The sequence below is a fragment of the Oculina patagonica genome, chromosome 4 (genome assembly GCF_052425735.1).
Source record: "Oculina patagonica isolate OP01 chromosome 4, crgOcupat, whole genome shotgun sequence".
Lineage (NCBI taxonomy): Eukaryota > Metazoa > Cnidaria > Anthozoa > Scleractinia > Oculinidae > Oculina > Oculina patagonica.
The window spans coordinates 52,849,816-52,871,417 of NC_135761.1; the positions used below are offsets into that span (position 1 = coordinate 52,849,816).

Consider the following 21,602-nt stretch of genomic DNA (forward strand, 5'->3'; position numbering starts at 1 on the left):
GCTTTTCCTTCACCTTTAACCAACACACTGGCAAAACACTGTTTTATTTTCTACTTTTGCAAATGCGCGCAGATGTAGACAAGTTTGTTTGTGAAAGTAAAAGTTATACAGTTATCACGAAGTTGAATCTATGCAAAGCACTTTATTCCAATTTTCTTCAGCATGCGGCAGTTTCTATTTTCAACCTTTTTCGCCGATAATGCTTAATTTGCTATTTGCTTATTTGCCGCCAAAAAGGTGCATATTTGTGCAATTTGTTAGCCGCCTTCATGATCATGAGAAATTTGCGTTTTTGGGACACATAACACGCAAAGACCGTTACGTACAAATTTGATCGTATTCTGTTAAAAAGCAACATTTGCAAGAGTGTAAAATTTATTTGACAATGCTTTTTGATTAATTAATCACCGACAAAATTTACAGAATGACTTTGTTGCCTTACATTTTAGGGTGTGTTTATGTTATTACGATAACCATTGATTGATCTATCGCGCCACTTAGAATAGAGGTGAATTTGCATACGGGCACACGGCGTGAAAATCATGATGAATAAACAAATTAAAGCGAGCGAATCAACTGAACATAAGAGAATTTATAACGCTGTGGAGGTTTCCTGAGGTTTTCATTTCGAGCAGTATCCCCAACGGTGAAAATGTCTTCCATAAAGCTAGCGTTTCTCGTAATCAACATTTGGTGTTTATGTCCCGCACAAGGCCGACAGATTTTGACATTAGGTATGTGTGGTTATTGAAGATTTAACTGTCTTGAAAATTTAAGTTCAGTTTGGCGTTATTAGCCGTCGACTCACGCGAAATTAATCCCATTTTAGGTGCTATTTTCTCCGAGAACAGCACGGACCTTGATGAAAGAATTTTCAAGTTCGCCATAGACTCTATCAACAAGCAGAACTTTCTCCCCAACATCAGTTTAAATTATTCGGTGAAGTACGCCGCTTTAGACAATTCCTTTGAGAATATTTACAGCGGTAAGTACGTACAGAAGCTCAGTTGGTTTGTAGGGGGTTTGCAGAGGGCTTCCTGATTTATCTAATGGGGTGAGAAGTTGGAGTTGAGCTGACTCTAAGCTTAACTGGCAGCAAGCATTTTCTTGCATATATCTGTGTTATGATTTCCTATATATTTTCTCGTTTGGTCAAACAAGCAGCAAGAGACATCAGAACAGTATTTGTTTGTGTTTTAGCAGCTGGGTCCATACTGAGCTTGAAGCACGGCTATTCGTGCGCTAAACAGCGTGACAATGAAATTAATTGAAAACCCGCTTATTCAGTTCCGACGCTAAAAGCTACAAAAATTTTCACTAAGGGATTGACCTATGGCATAGATACGCAATTTTTCGTAATGAAATATCCGTAAAATTAATATGTTTTAATTATTCAGCATAAGGAAGAGTGAAGCAATTAATTGGCACATACTCAAATCTGTCAACCTTATTAAACTTTCACGGGCGCTCGCGGTAATTTTAATACGGTATTCATGCAAATTATGATTGCAAGTTAAAAAAAGAATTTTATGCGTGGGTGGTAGGAAAACATCAATCTGTGCTTACATTCAATTCACTGGGAATCGAAAAAAGATATTTAAATTGAGGGCAGCTAACTGGTTAGCGCAGTGTGATGCTAGCTTTAACTTTCCCCAAATTGTCGTTATATCGTTATTTAAAGGTCTTAAGTAATTTGAACTTGAACTGTATAACAGCATGGAGTAAGAGAGACCAAGAGAGAGCTTGGTTTGGGAAGATGTGCCCTAATAATCAAGCTAAAGAAAACCCTAGCCACTGCCTCTGCTTCTTAAAAATTATTCTCTCAAAATGACAACTTCGCTGAACGCTAAACTTCGCTCTAATTTACCAGAGACCGCTGGCTGTCGGAAATGCAGTGAGCCCGCTTTGAGAGAGTTGACTGTACATATCCTCTCTTGCTAACAGTCAAATTCCAAGCTTATCAAAATTCAACAACAGACGCAGCAAAACGAAAACAATTCTTGCATGCCATTTAACGCAGAAAAGAAAATGTAATGTTTTTGTCCTTCTTACGGGAAATTCGGTATTTACTTAAATAAAAGATTTCCCTCTAAATATTTATTTCCCGCTTTTTGCATTTTGTTTTTTAAAATGCAGAGTTTTTTCCGCTGGCGTTAAAATAGGAAATTTTATACGTCCCGGTAAATGGAATTTTTAAATATTGATGTGGTTTGTAATAATTTTTAAACAAATGATTTGAACTCAATTCAAATAACATTTTTATGCTAATGCGCAAATCTGCCCAATTTTTCTCGAAGAAATTACAGTTTAACGGTGCGAGCACAGGTAGAAATCCTTGCAACAAAAAAGTCTACCGTACATTATATTACAGAGCATTATTTCGGAAGGACCAACGAAAAAGACGTGTCGGAAAGAGCTCAGAGGAAAATGGAAATATTGTTGGGTCCACCGTTAGCCAACCTCAGACCCTGGGAACGAGGTTGCGGTTTAGCTCGACGTCAACAAAGACCGTCACGGCCCATAGTATAAAAACGGTGTAAAAACGTGCTGAAAAATTTTAATTGTTTTTTAAAACAATTTCGTGTTTATCCCCGCTTTGCGCATTACGCAATAGTTTTTCTTTTTCACTACAGATTTTTGTCAACGCACGCGCAGACACGAATTATATCATATTCCTTATCGTTTGAAAAAAAGGAGCTGGAGTCGCTCCGGCTTAGCAGCCCCCCGCGTGCACCGTTTAGTGAAAATATTACCGCTGAATGTGTGCGATAGAAATATGTAGTTAGGGTAAGAGGGTTCCGGGCTGTTCCGGGGTTCCTGAATTTAGTACGTATACATGTTTATTACATTAACCTTGCACGAAAGTTGCAAAAAATGTTATTGCATTAAAGTGGAGCTTGGTGGCGTAGTCGATTTGGTATTTTGAACAATGTTAACCCTAGCGCGCGCCTTTCCCGTCATTTTTTATCAGTTTTGACTGGCTCGTTTTAAACATGCGAATGCAAGTTATCCCAGACTCTATCAATCTCGTTCCCAGAGGCCGCGATCTGAAATGGACATTTTTACCACCTATGTGTCCTATGGAAGTATCTTTTAAACAGATACCTGCATTACACTAGAGCACTCCTCAAGGGTGTCCACTTAACATAAGTTTGGCTGTGTCACTTTAATTGATAAAACTGGCTCAGGGGAGGCGACGAGAATAAAGTGAACCCTTCTCGACTGTGAACATACCATTTAACGTGTGTTACCATTGCTTGTTTCATTTAGCCAATCAGCTCCTCTCCGAGGGTGTGATAGCAATCATTGGTCCCAGGACTTCAACGGCTGTAAAAGCCATGCATTCGTTGTGTTCCAAGTTCCATATTCCTCAGATTACAGCCACTGCCACGGATCCAGATTTCTTTTACAATTGGATGCGTTATGAGTACTTAATGCGCATGTCACCGACTGATCTACGAATGAGCTTGGCGCTGACGAGTTTGATTCAACATTATAAATGGGAGAGAATGGGAATATTGACATCTGCCACTGTTTACGGTAAGATACCGCGCAATTTTTAAGGATTTTCACTATTAATTTTTAGAACAAAAGTATAAAAACTAGTAAACAACAAGTAACCAGTTTACGGCGAATTAGGCGAATTGCAATATCTGAGATTGGTCTCCCAATTTGGGATAAATTGATCTGCTTTCGACCAATCAGAAGTGAGTAGTTACAGTGGCCATATTATTAAAATGAAATCAGACTGGCGCCCTGCTGTCTGGAAATTTGCAGTGGTTTTCAGCTGTCGCGCCATTTAAACTTCAACTATAGAAGTCGTGCACCCTTTGTTTACAAAACCTCGCTCATTGAGCATGACAACCCTACACATTATTTCTCTTGCATTTTTCTCCAGACATGAATGCTCTGATGGATTTCAAAGAACTCGCTACAGGAAAAAAGTGGGAGATACTTGGCATCGAGCATTTTCCGGTTACCCCTGGAAGCGCTAAAGTGAACGCTACAAAAGAACTGATGAATCTGAGAGAGAAAGGCGCACGCGTTATACTGCTAAGCTGTTCAGCAATTTATGTACCACAAGTGCTAGAACAAGCGGAGCAGCTGGACATGATTAAAGAATGGGTCTGGATCTTAACTGATGGAGCCATTTCTAAGGTGAGATGTCTTAGCAGTTGTAAATAAAGTAAATATTTTATCAGGAGCAAGCTGCACTCACCAAAATGAGTTTTCAGGGAGCTCTCGAAAAAATTTATCATTAATTAATTAAAATAACAAAAAGAAATAGAAATAAGTTGATTAATTACCGCATTGAATATCGTATGGCTCCAAGCAAGGCAGATATATGTTATGACATATATCTGCGGTGATAAACATTATGTTTGCAAAACATAATCACAGCGTTACAGTGTTTATCACAGCGGTGATAAACATTATGAAAAATCGCATTTTACTAAACTTGACGTTTCGTATGCTAAGCTATATACATTTTCAAAAGTATGACCGTTAAAATTTTTGGCAACTATTTATATATTTTTATGAAAGGGGTCTGGAACCTAGACTGAGACTTTTGATCTTCAGCAGTAACTTAATATTTACATTTCAGCAAGAGAGGATTTTAGTTAATAAAGTAACAACCCCTCACTGCCGACATTGGCATTTAAAGAAGGCTGTAGTTCTTGAATGTATAAGGTCTCCTTAATTTTGCCGTGGAGGTCAGTTTTGCCTGACGCAAGGATTTCAAAATGATCCCATTTGATGTTATGGCCTGTGGTTTTTATGTGATCAGCAATAGCTGATGGATGGTCGCATTTAGCGAGGGCCTTAAAGTGTTCAGTTTTTCTGTCATGAAGTCGTCGTTTTGTTTTACCTATGTAAACATCGTCACAGTTTAGTAAAATGCGATTTTTCATAATGTTTATCACCGCTGTTTGTGTTATATTTTTAATCAAGTTACGATGGCCTAAAACCAAGAGTCTATATGTGTCCATATTTGTCCACATTTGATAAATAATTCGATCACTGGTTCTACTAGCTTTATTTTCTACTTTTAAGAAAAATGATGAGGATGATGATGATGACGATGATAACACTTTACAGCCATGGATTAGCCCTTGATTAGGTCTTATTAACCGAGCGCAAGGGCTGTATTGAGAAAATATAACCCAAAGTCTTTCTGGTACGGACCGTGAAAAGCGGTATTCTACCAGCACAGTCCTAAGCTGATGAGAGTTATTCTATAGCTTTTTGCCGCGATGTTACCCGGGTTTTGCTTGTGGGACTAGTAATCACTCATAGTGGAGGGTCATCAGTGAAAGTGAGCGCCAAAAGGCGAGGGCCATACCTCTTTGTAAGCTATTCAAGAGGAATTCAAGGGGAGGATCACACATCTTTTCCAGAATATTTTAATGAAAATTATGTGATGTTGCTTTCCATTTTTCTTACAGATTAAGTTTTTCTTTTCACCCACTTTGATTTAATTTGGTGTTTAATTATAGGTACTAGCTAGGTTACATTTCTACATGTGCATTATGCCGAGGCAAATAGTTGTCTCGGAGGACTCGTGTCCTTTTTCCGTCCGTATCGAGACGTACTAGATTCCGGTATAGTTTCTTTAGCTTCTTGCTGTTGACTATCCGGTGTCTGATCTTCTGAGTCTAACCTCGTTTCCCAGGGCTTTTCTCTTGGTAAATTACCAAGGGAAAAGCCCTGGGAATGAGGTTGCTCCTGAGTCGTTTGTTCTAACAAAGTACTGGTAGATCCAACAACGCGCTCTAGTCCCTATAAAACGTAAATATCCCATACTGATTGTATGAAGTGCAATTTTTTCAGAGTGACAAAGACCTTTCTTATAAAGAAGGGTTAGTTGGTTTGCGCATGCCTGTGACAGGGCGTGGTCAGCTCTTTGACACCGTCTCCGAGGAATGGAAGAATGCCGGAGAAACTGCTCCTATAAATGTAAGTTGACACCAGCGACCATCAGCATTCTTTTCTTGTACCCTTTTAACTGAGCCGTGCCGAACATTTTTGCCGTGAAAATAGGCCTTATTATCAGGTTTTGTTTCACGGCCTTAATAAAATCATTCTACACTGATTAAAATTGCTTACCGCCATCACCCGAGTGACAATAATGAACGAAAGGCGTTATGTTAAAAGATCAACGAGTTAAACAGTACGAGTCTAGTAAATAAAAAGAACGTATTTGGCAAACAACAAAATGCCTCTTTTTAATCTTCAAAGTAGTGAGCTCGATTAGTTATCTCGGTTGCTAATTAACAGCTACTTGGATGTCGGTGACCACGGTTATTTTTTTGTGATTTTTTACAGGCGCGATCAGGACGAATTTATGACGCTGTATTGACCGTTGCAAAGGCTATTGAGCAAATACTCGCTCAGAACAAATCGCTTACACAGCCTCCGGTTGCTAATGGGCTTTGCCGATCAAATAAAAACGAAGTCCAACCTTGGATTGATGGCGAAGTGTTATTGAGTGAAATGAAAAGCGTGAGTGAAGTTTTTATGGTTACTATTCGTTCACTTTTAAAGAAAAATGTTGTACGTTTGCGTATAGCTAGGGTGGCATTACACCACACACTAAAAATTAAAGTGTAGTCTTACAACGCTAAAACTGTAAAATTACACCATTTTATAGTGTAAACCATTACACAAATTTTCTATCTAGTACTACTCTTGGTATGGATACTACACTAGAGTGTAAACTGTAGCAGTATGGGGAAATATTACACGTCGAAAGTCTACTCTACACTTTTAATTGTAACATACGCTATCTCTAGTATAACTTCTTTCTCTTTATCCTTTCCTTCGACGCATTCTTTGGTTATAATCCGGCGCGATTTGCGTTTTTGGTGTTGGGTGGGTGTCGGAGGGGGTAGATGTGGAGGGGGTAGGGGTGGATTGGGGGGAGTGGTGAGATTTTGTTAGGTTTTTTTGTCGTGTGTTTTTTTGGGGGTGGTGAGTTAGTTTTGTTTTGTTTTGTGGGGGTTTGGGGGGTGGGGTGGTTGAGGCTCTGGCCTGGGGAAGAGGGGGGTGTTGTTTTTTTTTGTTTTCTAGATTTAGGGGAGTTTAGGTGTAGTTTTATTTTTGTGGCTCGTTATGTGGTAGGTTTGTGTTGTGGGGAGGAATGGGGTGTTGGGGGATATTTGTTTGTTGAGGGGGGCTGGTTTTTTTATTTTTTAGTGTGCATTTATAAGTCCTGTCTCAAAGCACTGTCTTCTTTGGGGTTCATGCAGTCTAAAAATTGCAGTCAGAAATGTATAGTGCAAAGTTTTAATCAACTTGTGAGAATTATTTGATTAGTGGGTTTGAAATAAAGAACTTTGGTGAAAATTAAAATACTGCCTCCGACCCGAATAACCTAGCTCACCAATTATAAAGCAGTCTTAGCTGGGCCACAAAAATAGAACAAACAAATTAAGACTTCGTTTAATATACGTTCTTTTTGCTAACACCATAAACTAAATGGGTCGTGCGCGCGTACTTTTTTCTATTTTTTCCGTGCTTCAGTCATTTTGGTCCACGCTCAGAAATACCTCGCTTTTCTTTTCGACTTTATTGTGATGCAGTAATGAAGCTACGTTGATAGGGATTGATAATGATTTCCTTGTCCTTTTTTATCTTCAGGTGAAGACTTCAGGAATTATGAGCGATATCAATTTCAGCAAGTCTGGATCCCCAAAAGAGAAGATTTATGATGTGGTTAATTATCAATCTGATGAAGGATGGGTCAAGGTATGATCTTTTAATGGACTGCATATACACCTAATTGAAGAATCGTTGACCCATGATAAGTGTAAACCATGAACGATGCGACCCAAATGTTTACTGGGAAATCGGAAAAAGTAATCGTCGTCTGTGACAGAATAACGCTATAATAAGACAGGTTGAATAAATCATGCTTTAAAGGCTATCAAAGAAATAAAATATCTTGATTATCAATAAAAGGAATATTATAAAGCTCACTAATGCTGTCTACCCAGAATACCATTGGGTCGTATCGTTCGTGGTTTATGCTTTTCACAGGGTCAACGTTTCTTAAATTAGGTATATACACCCAAAGTCAACGAAGTTATCTCTTGTATATTTTTAGTATATGGCCCCCTCTTCCCTCCCAGTCAGTCAGTCAGTCAGTCAGTCAGTCAGTCAGTCAGTTAGTCAGTCAGTCAGTCAGTCAGTCAGTCAGTCAGTCAGTCAGTCAGTCAGTCAGTCAGTCAGTCAGTCAGTCTGTCAGTCAGTCAGTCAGTCAGTTGGTCGGTTGGCCAGTCAGTCAGTCAGTCAGTCGGTGGGTCGGTCGCCAGTTGTTTGAGTAGCGGGCGCGTTTCCTCTCAATAGCATAACGTTCTTTAATCATATATATTTTTTACCCTAAAACTGCCAGGTGGGAGAATACAATGACAACCATTTGCCCCGTTTGGTTATGGACAGAAAAAGACCAATTGTGTGGCTGGATGGTGAGCTGGATGTACCTAAACTCGCAAGTGTCGAGCTCAAGTACAGGAGAATCAAAGTTCTCATTGCACTGGTATGATAACTGCTTTCTTGGAAGGGTACAACTTTAACACAGACCGGGGGGGGGGGGGGTGGTACCCTAGGAATTTTTGGGTGAGGGTGTGTCGAAGGGACTCTGGCACCCATACTTTATTCTAAACCAAGTTAAGCTGCGTTTTGCAACCCTACTCTAGACTAGACGCTCAATCTCCCTAGGTAGCCCATACTTGCTATTGTCCAGAAACTTTATCACTGTTGCAGTTAGTTGCGTCCAAAGTTGTCGTAATGAAGTCAATTATTTGTATTAACATTTACGTAAGTTTCCTTTAATTCAAAGTGTGTAAAATTCTAGCTAGACTACATTGTTCACACTACTGAGCAGTTTCCCAGTAAATGATATCTTTGCTCAGTAAATAGAAACTCTGATTTTCTACTTAACTATACCTTGCACAGCGGTACAAACCCATTTAGCTTATATAATTATGGTAGGACCTTCCCCGGGTATTAGGCAAACTGTAAATCAGAGAATTAAACCTTAAGTAGTTTGAAGTGCTGAAATTAGCAATGGAAATTTCTTCTTAGCGTTAGTCCTAAGAAAGGAAATTGGGGACCACACGAGGCAAAAAAAAATTCTTTCGGCCTCGTTGGGATTCGAACCCACAAACTCCGGACTAAATCACCGATGCTCTACCGACTGAGCTACGAGTCCACATGGGAAGGGTCGGGAAGAAAACGTGAGTTATCAGGTCGAAATTTGCTGAAGGAAGATAAGTAGGGTACAATTAATTAAGCCACGCAGCCTAAGTGTTAGACAAGCTCAGTGGAAATCATGTAATTTTTTCCACGAAAAACAAAAAAAATTGTTTACTTACTGAATTTCAGAGTCCTCCGTTTGTCATGAAGAAAGAAAACTCTACCGACACGGATTCTGGTCTGGGATACGAGGGATTCTGCATTGACCTTCTAAATGAGCTGCGAAAGAAACTGCAGTTTGAATATGAACTGGAGCTTAGGGAGAGCTTTGGAGAAAGGCAACTCGATGGTACATGGAATGGAATAATTGGTGAACTTACAAGAAAGGTAAACGGATAATAAATAATAACGGTATTTATATAGCGCATTTCCATACGCCCAATACGCTTTACAACTTATAGACCAGACTGCATTAGGCAGTTTACAAGAAATGAGCATATTTTCTCAGATGCCTTCAATGTCATTTCGAAAAAGGCCACAGCACAACACCGGGAACTCCATGCCCTACTCTTTATGATAAGTGTGTGGGTTCTTTTACGTCCTCCGCTGACCGTAACAATAAGGATGCAGGAGACAGGGCCTACGGTTTATCGTCTTAGTCCGGGAAGACTAGAATGTCTAACCATTTGCAGATGTCATCGCAAAGACAGCAAATTGGAAAAGTACGAAATCGTATGCGGTAAAACAAACGTGAAATTGACAAAAATTACAGTACTCTCATTCTCGTTTGTCAAAACCAAAGTTTGCTTTTCCTAGTGGCATGTTGACTTTGGTAAAAAGGGGCTCGAACAGAGTTTTAGGCCCGGGCCAAACGTCGAACTTCACATGAGTCGAATTAATGCAAATGACCAAAAACAATAGGTTTTGCTCATTTGCAGTAGGTCTGACTCATGTGAAGTTCGATGTTTGGCCCGGGCCTTACTCTGAATTTTTTGATCGGGTAAACACGTGATGAGTTAATAAGTGGAAAAATGTGTTTACTTCACAGAAAGCCTCTTTAGCCGTCTCTACATTAACAATTAGCCCGGAGCGAGAGAAGGCCGTGGACTTTACACAACCTTACTTCAGTCTGGGATTCAAGATAATCATGAAGAAAACAGACATGGAAAATAAAGTCAATACTTGGGGATTCTTAGATCCCTTTGAAAAAACTTTATGGATCGCTATTATAAGTTCATCAGTCATCGTAGGAATTGTGGTCTGGATCTACGACCGCTTGAGCCCGTATGGATACTATGGGAGAGTCGTACAGTCAGCGGAAGTCACGAGCGAGGAAGCGCACGCAAAGAACACGCTGTCATTTTTTCATTCGTTCTGGGCAGCGGCTGCCTCCTATCTTGAGCAGGGTCCAGATGGTTTCCATCCAATTTCTCACTCTGGCAGAGCGACAACGTTGGCTTGGTAAGACACGTCATATAACGTTTCTGTTAGGATGGGGAGGGAAGGGGGGGTGGGGTGGGGTGGGTGTGGCAATAGATAGATGACCCGTCATAACAATGTTTACATGGCACGGGCAAAATGACTGAACAACCAATCACAGTGCGTGTTACAAGATGAAGTAACTTTTTTTTAGAGGAAAACAACTCGTCTTATTTGCATTAGTAGATACACCGCATTCTGATTGGCTGAGTTACCAGCCCTTAGCGTTGTTTTTATCTGAAAATACCTAAAACTATAGGTATCTGTTTGCTTTTCTACGCGGCAATAGACATTTACCCTGACGAAATAAGCCTTTGGCTGCATGCAGAGATTCACGCAGCGGAGAATAAATTTACTTGGTTTGTCTGTTGTCAGATGAGCATTGTATACTGCCATTACCATTGTATACTTAGAATTCACTTTTTAGAGCCATTATTTTCCTCACATAATAAAACTGACCCTGAAGAAGATTACGTTTGCTAGTTGACATATTGGCCAATAAATGTTGCCTTCTGCCGTAGCACCAACCTTCAATCTATTTGTTTGTATTCACTGGCGAGTTCAGTGTAGGGATACTTAATTCAGTAGGAATCGAAATCTTGCGCGCATGACTTAGCGAATTCGAAAGATCAAGCCATCATGGACGACATTTTCTGGTCTATATCCTAATCGACCATAGCACTCGATCAGTGAACACGCGTGGATCCTACCACTTAATGCAAAACCCTGGAATTCCCATCTTATAGGACCTTATAGGTTAACTTGTTTTCCTAATCGCATTTTGTACCAGGTGGTTTGCCATTTCCATATTTGGTGCCACTTACACGGCTAACCTGGCTGCGTTCCTGACGATCAACAAATATGAACATCCAATCAAAACCATCGAGGATCTGGCCAATCAGGACAGGGTGAAATTTGGAACCGCTCCTGGTCAGCTGGCTAACATGCTCAAGTAAAATATAAATGATAATTATACATAAGTCAATAAGTAAATTCCATTTTACGGAACCTTAACAAATCAAATCTACCATCCCTTATTTGATTATTTAACCCGGTTTAGCATGTTTACTTTCTTTATTGCGGTTTTCAGTGAAATGCGAACTCTGAAATTCAAAATCCAACAAACGATTTCGTTTTTCCCCGCCGTCATTTATAATTTTTGTGAAAACAAAACAATAATAAAAAAAAAAAAAAAAAAAAAAAATATAAAATTATAAATCAAAAACCAAAAATTTTTTCTTTTTACCCCCCACTATTAAATTTTTTTTTTCTCAGAGGGCCGTTAATATATTTGACGGAAAAAAAAATTTTATTTTTTTTTTTTGGTTTTTATTTTTTTTCTCCCCTCTCCCAAAAAAACACAATGAGCATGTTGCTAGTATATAGGCAGGCGCGATGGCGTAATGGTTATTGCGCTAGACTCTGGATCAAGTAGTCCGGGCTTTAGCCTTGGCTGGAGCCACTGGGTTGTGTTCTTTGGCAAGACACTTTTAGTTTTTATAGTGGTTCTCCCCACCCAGGTGTATAAATGGGTAATATAAAATAGCAAATTTATGGTCGTTGGTAACCCTGTGACAGGCTAGCATCCCATCCATGGAAGAGTAGAAATGCTCTTAGTCGCTTCATGCTACTGAAGCTGGGCTTAGCTCCGGCATGATGGGTCACGAGACTCCAAAGCAGACTTTTTCTTAACAAAGAGGCGGTTAGGAGTTTTGTTACTCCGCATAGAGAGGATGCTAGTCCATCGCAGGTGACTCTATAGTTTTTTTTGTCAGACTGTACTAATACGTCGATTGTACTTATTTGTCGCCGGATAATCCTGGGTAAAGGAAGGCACTGGATTAAAGGGACGTGTCACGGTTTTTAGCCAAACTTAGGATAGGAAATGACCATCAATTTTTTTTTAATGTATAAAATAACCTCTTAAAACAGTGAAGGAATATTTAAATAAAACACCAAATGAAAAAGAAGGTAGGGATGGAAAAAAGTGTGGAAGATTGAAAGATTGGGTGGGGGTTTTTTAAATTTTGGGGAATTTTTTATTTTTTTTTTTTTTTTTTTTTTTTTTCCGGGGGTTTTTTTTTTTTTTTTTTTTTTTTTTTTTTTTTTTTTTTTTAATTTTTTTAATTTTTCTTTCCTCTCTGTCTTGCCCACTGACCAGACTCAATTTCAAGCACCCACCGTTAGCCACCACGCTTTCCAACACAATAAATACGCATGCTACAACGCTTCCTGGTTTTCTTCTAGATCTGCCTCGCTCCCAGTCTACGAGAAGCTTTGGGATTTCATCGACCGCCATGGAACACTGGAACCGAACGCGACGTATGCGATTGAAAAAGTACGACGGACGGAAAATTACGCTTTTATTTGGGACTCCGCTGTACTGGAATATGAGGTGCAGCGCGAACCGTGCAACACGCTGACTCTTATTGAAAGGTATGCGCCACCAAGTTAATTGTTCTTTTTTACATCTTTAACACGTAAACGGGGAAAGTGGCGTATTGTTCGCTTATTGATAAGGGGAAATGTGCTGCCTAAAAAATGTTCTTTGAGAGCTAAGCAAAGCATTTTTTGTAGCGTGTCTTTCTCAAAGCGGTTGGTGGCTCTAACTGAAATCGTCTTCTTCTTTAGCGCCGTTAGGACCTCCTTTCCCTTGTTACAGTCGATTCTATTTTATTTTAATGTGTTCTTCCCAGTTTAACATTTAGCACTATTTTTCTTCCATTCAAATCATACTCGACAAAGCTAACCTAATTCTAGCAGTATACAGGATGTTTGTCACAATTGAACCCAGTTACATGGCCTATCTCCCAAGGTTCTCCTGTAGCTCAGTGGTAGAGCGTCTGTCCGGTATGAGCAAGGTCCTAGGTTTGACCCTTATTCGAAGGATTTAGAGACCTTAGATTTTTTCTGTACTGGCACTGTTCGATACAGCTTGTGTCGGGGGAGCAGGGATGGTGCAGTTGAGAGAGCCCTTGATCGCCTCCCACTAATGTGGCCTAGGTTTGAATCCCGGACCCGACGTCATATGTGGGTTGAGTTTGTTGTTGGTTCTCGTCCTTGCTCCGAGGGTTTTTTTTCCAGGTTCCCCACTTTTCCTCACTCCACAAAAACCAACACTTTCAAATATTATTATAATTGTAAATTCCAACTCGATCGGGAACGCAAGGCCCCACAAGCTTCTAGCTTTAAACCCAACCGTGTCCAAATAAAGGTTATTTATTATCACTTTTTAATAGAGCGGTACGAGTGTCGAAGTATTGCGTGCTTGGTTTGCATCCCGCTGTGATTGGATCCGCGCCACCATAGCCAACAGAAGAAACCAAACCAATCGTGACTCGCTCACGCACGTTCCCGCGCTCGTGACTTGACACGAGCCGATGATGGCGACTAGATTGTCTGTGTCCTCTGTGATTGGCCAGAGTAATTACTTTGGTTTGGTTAACTACACTCAATTAAAAACTGCTCTAATGGGTGATTTTTTTTCTCCTACAGACCATTTGGCAGCATCAACTACGGATTTGCTCTCCCTCGCCACTCACCTTACACGCACAACTTTAGCGTGGCCATGCTGGAGCTGCAGCAGGAAGGCTTCTTGGAGCGCATGACCGAGAAATGGTTTAGAAGCCGCAGCGTGTGCGGCGCCGAGACACAGGCGGCCCAGGAGGCGGCAGAAGAAGGAGGGGACCAGCTGCACTTTAGTGACATGGCTGGAGTGTTCATTACTTTAGCCGTTGGCGTGGCTGGTGGAATGGTTGTCCTGTTCTTGGAACTGATTTATGCATCTTATAAGGATACGAGGTCAAGAGATGCAGAGGTAGGTTTTTTTGCAGATCATTTTGTTACGCTTTATTTCTTATTTGTTTGTTGTTTTCCACTGTCAAAGCTTCCCCCCTTACATAAAATTATCGCTGCGTTTTTTTTAATTCGACAGGAATTTGTTAGTGATGATTGCTTTGTCTAAAACTTCAAAGCGATTAATTTTACTTGGTTGATACTGAGCGGATACATAAAGCATGCAAAAGTTTACGATATATCCATCTGTTCTTGGCGCGTCGTATTTAGGCCTGGTTCACACTAGCGACATAACGACATAACGGCATGGACAAACGACATAAAGAAAAGTTCATCTTCCTTTGTCGTTATGCATGTCATCATGTTCCCATGTCGTTATGTGTGTTCACACTGGTGACATAAAACATCAATGTGAGGGTGCATTTGCGTGACCTTGCCGTTATGCCGAGTCGCTAGTGTGAACCAGGCCTTACATCTAATAATGACCCACAATCTCCATTGTACAAATGTTTACCATGAAAAATTCCTATTAAGGCGAAAAAAACTTGTTCTATTGAAAATTTGCGAATTTGGTTGGTTCTTCAATCATTTTCTATTTAACAATTACGATGCAAGCCTGAGTTTTCTTTGAGTAAATCAGATTCGCGGATTTCCACTAAAGTACGGCTGCGTTTCTACTTATCACTGATACAACACAATTGCGCGCGCGTTGCTCTTTATGATCAAGGATGCAGTTATTCTTCAGTTTTTGCTTAAAAGTGCATAAAATTGTACGTTTTGAACTGAAATCCTTTAGAGTTACTACTACTTAAAAAATTAGATTACTCCCCTAGCTTTGTATGAGAGTTTTAAAAATCTTTGCTGCGCCTCGTTGACAACTCGCTCTTGTAGCTCACTACTAAATTTTCTCCGGTTCTGATTGATCACGAAGCGCGAGAGTGTTCATCTGCGGACACAGGGGGCCCGCACAAAAGTAGCGACTGTCGATGTTTCAAAATTATAACCCGGGTATAAAGGAATGTATGGGAAACATTCAAACGTTCATATAAGCATAAACTATAGCGAGAAATATTCACATTTATGTTCAAAATAAACGTAAAGTTACCTCAATCATTGTACACGTGCCTTGTCGTCCTTGTAGCTCAAAACCGCGAATTTTAGCCTTTTTGTGGGTTTTTGCGATGCAGTTTACTGAACGTAATAATTGAGGGTTAAGGGATTAAGGGATTCCCTCCTCTTCTGGGGCTCGTAGTCCAATTGTTAAATAGCATAACAACATGAAAGTAGAAGAAAAGGTAGTCACTGTAGTGAAGAGACGGTCGAACATCTCATAAAACTAAACTAGAGCTCGTTTGTCGTTTCAGGCACCAAGAACTGTATGCGCGGCTCTGTGGCAAAGATTACATCGAACCAAGAAAGGATTTCACGATCTTTACAAAGGCGAGTTACCTAACAATGCTGAGAACCACACAGGCGACGAACTGTCCGTGAGTGAGCCTTACGATCAGCAGCTACCGCCTCTTCTCAGCCGCCAAGATGGTGCAGCCATATGATGCGATGGACACACGGATAGGGTACCGATACATGCGACTCATGAAGAGTATTAGAGATAAGATAATATAATATTATTAATATTACTTGGTTGATAAGGTGTTGTTGTTACAGCTAGTTATGATGCATAGCTACAATACAGCATTGCTTACTTGAATTTTGGGATTATAGAATTATAAGGGTGCAGTTTAGCAGATGAATGTGTTCCCTAGGCATTTTTTATGAAGGAGAAAGCAATAATAATTGGCTGCTATGGTGTTGTTGTTACAGCTAGCTATGATGCACCGCTAAAATACAGCATTGCTTACTTGAATTTTGGGATTATAGAATTATCAGGGCGTAGTTTAAAGGACGAATGTGTTTCCTAGGCACTTTTTTATGAAGGTAAAAGCTATAGTAATCAAATAGGCTAAATGTAGTTTAAAAAAAACATTTGATAAGTAGATGGCCTTCCAAAAGGACACGACCTTGACCAGCTCTGATAGCCTATATTACCAGTGAGAAGTGTTCGATTTGGAAAAGATGAAACACAAAATGAAGGATATTGCTGAATCTCCTCTTAAGAGAGGTGCCCATTTAAGAGAAGTGTTTGTTTTAAGAAGGTGTCCGTTTTTGAGAGAGTGGGGTTTTACTTAGAGAGCTCCCAGTATTAGAAAAGTGTCCGCTTAAGGTTCAGTTGTTTATTAGTTAGAGAATTATGTGTGTGAAATAGCTGTGGACAGTAGAGAGCTGTCCACATCATTAGAGACCTATGGCATCTAAGAGAGGTTTGTTGTTTAAGAGAGGTGTGATTGAGAGCTGTCTACTTAATTAGGAAGGTATCTCTTTCAGATTGGCGTTCCCTTATGAGAGATGTTTGAGGGGTCCGCTTCAAAGAATTCCTTGTTTTGGGGATTTTTCTGCTTTAGGAAAGTGTCTATTTTAAATTGGTGTCCACGTTAGAGTGGTGTTTAAGGTGTCCATTACAGAGAAGTCCCTTGGTTAGGGAGGTTTCCGCTTTAGAGAGGCCGGTGTGTGTTAAAAAAAGGTATCTGTCTGTGAGAGAGACAGTCTCTTTAGAGATGTTTCCGTACAACACAACGACATACATGTAGGAATTGTTTTACATACCTTTGTATGCTGTTCTTATCGATACTTTTAAATTAATATAACTAAGTATGATAATGTATTTAGTAATTAGCTGACAGCTATAATGAATAATTGAGGTAGACAACCATTTTGAAAATCGCCATCGTTGTCGGAGGTTTAAACGGAATAGTTTATCCGTGGCTATATTGACTGTTTACTCATAGCGGCGATAATATAAGGGTATTTAATCTCCATTTTTGCGTCGATATCCATAGGCATTTTATCTGTAACTAGTATTTATTATGCCCGAGGTAGAAAATTAACTTAATTAAAATTTAATTGTTATTATAAAATTAGCAAATTTAGCGATTTAGCAAAAATGTAATTTATTTCTAAAATGTACGACATTTAGCTTCCCCACTACGTATTGATCGAAATATTTCCAGCTTTTCTGCATTTTACGACAGATAGTTATGTGGCTGTAGTAATATAACGGTGCCACGCATTTTAAGTGTAAAGCAAAATCTCCATTTTTCAACTTGTACGACATCCTCGGATACCCAGGGGCAGTAAGTGGGGGGCGGGGGGAAAGCCTATACGGGCGAAAAAAAAAAACGGCGAAGGAAAGTCACTTTTCTTCGCCGATTTTTGTTTTCGCCCGTATAGGCTTTCCCCCGCCCCCACTAACTGCCCCTGGGTTTCCGAGGATGCTTGTACGATTGCTAAATTGTTTATCCAGTGGCCAAAATTAACGCCTAATTATTGACGTTGCAAATTTTACCGTGGTTCAAACACAATGCCTAGTACAGGATAGGTACAAAGCCAGCCATAAGAGCTTAACTGTGTAAAATAAGCTAATTTTTATTTATAAAGAGATATTTAGTCTTAGAGGGATTATCATAAGATAAAATACTGTATAATACTTGAGTATAATCTTTTAAAGATAGGTAAATAATCAACACTTAATTACTGGTCCCAAAGGGAAACATGAAATTTTTGTTGTCCGAGAATCTCGACGTTTCTCGAAGAAATAGCGCGCGCTAAAGGGGAAAAAGTTTCCGCTATGTAATAAAAGAAATAGATTAATGTAGATAGTTTAATTTATCTGTTTAGAAAGGCTTGTCTCAATAAAGAGGTTATAAAAACTGACATCACTGGATTTCACCGATGTGTATTTTTATTATGGTTGCAAACGCGGATTAGGCCAAGTAAAAAATACAAATGTTTCTCGTCCCGCCCGCTTCATTTTTTGGGGCCGCCTCTCTTTTTTCTTATTTGTTTTTGAAAAAGCAGCGAACAAAAACAAACAGGCGTTAAAACGAACAGGACGCAACATGGACAAAAGTTTTTTACTTTAAATTTCAGTTTTAAACCGGTATTTTTACCAGTTAAGAGGGACGTGTCCAATGCAATAATTGCACTTGATTATGCAAATTATCATGCATGAGAAGATGCTTTGCTCAAAATGCTGCATGTCCGTATTAATGTAATTCTATTTTTATCGCTCCAATATGCCTATTCAGGCTTTACTTCGTTGTTTATCTTCTAACATTTGCTTGTATAGTCACTGGCTATGTAGCAGAGAAGATAGAGAAAGAGGGTCGGAGAAGTGCATTAAAAAGGAGATCGAGGGGAGGGTGTATCGGAGTACAATTTAAAATCGAAGATGGCTGTGATCTCTTTAATGTGTTAACACGAATAGAAAGGCACACATCTTTTACGGGGAGAAAACAGAACCGACACTTAATACTATACAAACGAAAGATATTAATGAACATTTGAGTTTCCTTGACTTTCGCGAGAGCGTGACTTTTTTTGGCTCACGCGTGACTTTTTGTCTCTAGCGTGACCTTAAACGTTGTCATGATTTATTTATAATTCGGGACTTTTCGGAAGTCGGAACTTATTAAATCGTAATACTCGAGCCTGGAATACCCAAAGAAGCTTTTTTCACTGCAAACGAGTGTTCTTTAAACTCGTTTTTCAGCAAAATATGCAGCAGAGAAGGGTTTAAACCAAGGTAAGTCGAATTCTCGTTCTTGAAAGAAACGTTTCGAGTGTCTTCGACGGATACCTTCCTCGCAGTATTTGCGATATGCAATTTGCGATATGCATATCTTTTGATCAGCTTTGAATGTAAATGGCTTTCAGTTTTATTGTGGTGTTATTTATTATGCTTTCTCCATTTCAACTTATGCTATCTTCTAACCTGTTAGTAACTTCCAAGACAGGATATCCTTTCTTGTCACAACTAAAAAATAAAGCTGTTTTAATAGCTTTTACCTAAACGCAAAATTATAGGTTCTCAAACTTATAAAGTTGCATCAAAATTCACGTCTTTTTAGCGGTAAATGTTTCACAGTTTCGCTCGGTAGCTTTATCGAATTTATGGATGATTTGAAAGGAGATATTGTTCGATATACGGTAAGAGAAAGTTGCATTTTAACGAACAGCTTCTCAGTGTTGCATTAGCTATGGCTGTCAAGGCGGAAGTGGAGCGGAACTTACAAAAATATCCAAACTTATTACATTGTGGGAAAGGAAACGATTAGATGTAAACTTGGTACTCGCTGAACACGATCTATCAACACTCTTGTTTTTTTATTTATTCACATTACTTTCCAATTGAATTAAAAACTCTGTTACACGGCATTAAAAGCTAGAGGATTAATGTTGTCGAGGTGATCGTCACTGGTGAAATATCATGTGCTACAAGTTCATGATTTCGCTCTGTCAGTAAACATGTTTAATGGCCGTGAAATTGCCGCTAGAATCGCAGTTGTTTCCCTTGGAATATGCTGTCTTGCTCCTATTGCTGAGAAAGTTTGCAAATTTAGACAACAGAACACCCTTCGTAAATTATTTTAACACGACCTCGTTCACTATTTCCCAGAATATTGCCAAAGGGTCTCGCGTGCAAGCACACGCGCGCTTCTCGCACGAATCTTTCAAACAAAAGAAACAACCAAGAATCTTTTTAACAAAAGAAACAAAACCAGACAAGAAACCCACTAAATGCAGTGAGATTGGTTTGTCACGCTTGTTTACACAGTCATTTCACGGGCGGGCACTATCCATCCGGGCATTTTTCTCGGACGGGCACTATGTCACTATTTTAACAATAGAGTGTTTCTGTCGAGGAACTATCGGCTGATAGTTGCCCCGCGGAAATTTGCGAGGGCTAATATGCTAGTTTTAAGAACATCAAATTTCCAAGGGGCAACTATCAGACCGATAGTTCCGAGACAGAAACACTCTATTGTCTTTATTGTTCACCACTAAATTTTCTTCCACATACAAAAACGAGCATCGTGAATTATTTTTACTTTTCAGGATAAAAAACTCAGTTAAAAGCCGAAATTTAACAAAAGAAACAAAACCAAACAAGAAACTCACTAAATGCAGTGAATTTGGTTGGTTTTTTTGTCTGCAGGCACGCTTGTTTACAAAAAAATAATCACGGGCGGGCACTATCGATCCGGGCATTTTTCTTCGGCGGGGACTATGGGCTGATAGTGCCCTCCGGCGGACGAACACTATCGCGTCACGTGGTCAATTTAAACCAATCAGAATCGGAGAAAATTTTGTGATGAACTATAAGAGCTGATAGTACTCTCCCCGGATGAACACTTTCGCGTCACGTGATCGATTTAAACCAATCAGAATCGGAGAAAATTGAGTGGTGAACTAGTCTATAATGATTGATAGGTGCATTAGTTTCTCAGGAATCCTCGCAGAAAAGTCAAGAGAAAAACATGGCGGCTATTCCAGTGTGTATACCAAACAACTGTAGCTGGGATGAGACATCCGGGATGTTCCAACGTGACCAAAGCCAGCCTCGCACGGGACTTCAGCTGGTGAACGCGGCACTACGGAAACTCAGGGCCATCCAGGGACCAGTGTGTGTGGTGTCAATTGCTGGGCCATGCAGAAGGGGCAAATCGTACATCCTAAGCAGAGCTTTTGATCAAGGGGATGTCTTTCCCCTGGGGCATTCGTTTGACCCTGAGACCATGGGGATATGGATGTGGGTGGTCCCAGAGAAATACACGGATGATCATGGCCGAGACTTCACTGTGGTGTTATTGGATTCTGAAGGAACTGACGCTGTTGGGGCTGAAGGCATGAATGATCACGCCATCTTTACACTGAGCGTTCTTCTCAGTTCTGTGTTGATCTACAATTCTGTTGGTGTGCCCACGAGAACAGATTTGGAAGGGCTTGAGTATCCTAAACTTATGGAAGCATTTTATTATTATAAACGAGGCTCTCCCAAGGGTTTCAGGGAACCTGGGAACAAAAAAAAGAGTGGGTTTATATTTGGATACTGGGGGATACTGAAAAATTTAACGTGCATTTCAGAATATATACCGCATGATAAAACTCTCCAATAATAGTGACATCGAACCCAGAACTATAAACGTTCTGTGAAATTTCCATAATTAGCCCTGGGCTTATATTTGTTCAAAAGACTTTTTTGGAGGGTTCATCTACAGGAGGGCTTATTCTCG

The 21,602-nt window shown here is 39.8% G+C and overlaps 2 protein-coding genes across 11 annotated transcripts in view; both read left to right on the top strand.

The window, feature by feature from the left end:
- Positions 1 to 540: 540 nt before the first annotated feature.
- On the top strand, positions 541 to 18,240 carry LOC144650590 (glutamate receptor ionotropic, kainate 2-like). Of its 2 annotated transcripts, XR_013570152.1 has the most exons (15): positions 541 to 734; positions 830 to 985; positions 3,271 to 3,540; positions 3,899 to 4,158; positions 5,833 to 5,958; positions 6,328 to 6,504; positions 7,642 to 7,749; positions 8,396 to 8,539; positions 9,388 to 9,585; positions 10,247 to 10,659; positions 11,468 to 11,629; positions 12,925 to 13,113; positions 14,173 to 14,494; positions 15,837 to 16,737; positions 16,807 to 18,240. XR_013570152.1 is itself a non-coding variant. In XM_078510300.1 (14 exons), the coding sequence occupies exons 1-14, from the start codon at positions 653 to 655 to the stop codon at positions 16,023 to 16,025; spliced, it is 2,796 nt and encodes a 931-aa protein (XP_078366426.1). In that variant the 5' UTR covers positions 541 to 652; the 3' UTR covers positions 16,026 to 18,240. The 2 variants fall into 2 exon arrangements, 1 of the variants encoding a protein (XP_078366426.1); XM_078510300.1 differs by having other exon boundaries at positions 15,837 to 18,240.
- A 734-nt stretch (positions 18,241 to 18,974) lies between these two features.
- Positions 18,975 to 21,602, top strand: part of LOC144650600 (guanylate-binding protein 2-like) — a 30,078-nt gene continuing 27,450 nt past the window's right edge. Inside the window, exons 1-2 of one of the 9 annotated variants that reach the window (XM_078510313.1) lie at positions 18,975 to 19,111; positions 20,809 to 21,316. In XM_078510313.1, the coding sequence (XP_078366439.1) occupies positions 20,847 to 21,316 (470 nt within the window). In that variant the 5' untranslated portion in view covers positions 18,975 to 19,111; positions 20,809 to 20,846. Of the gene's footprint in view, positions 19,112 to 20,457; positions 21,317 to 21,602 lie in introns of those variants that run through there. The other 8 variants (XM_078510314.1, XM_078510315.1, XM_078510317.1 and 5 more) reach the window with 8 other exon arrangements.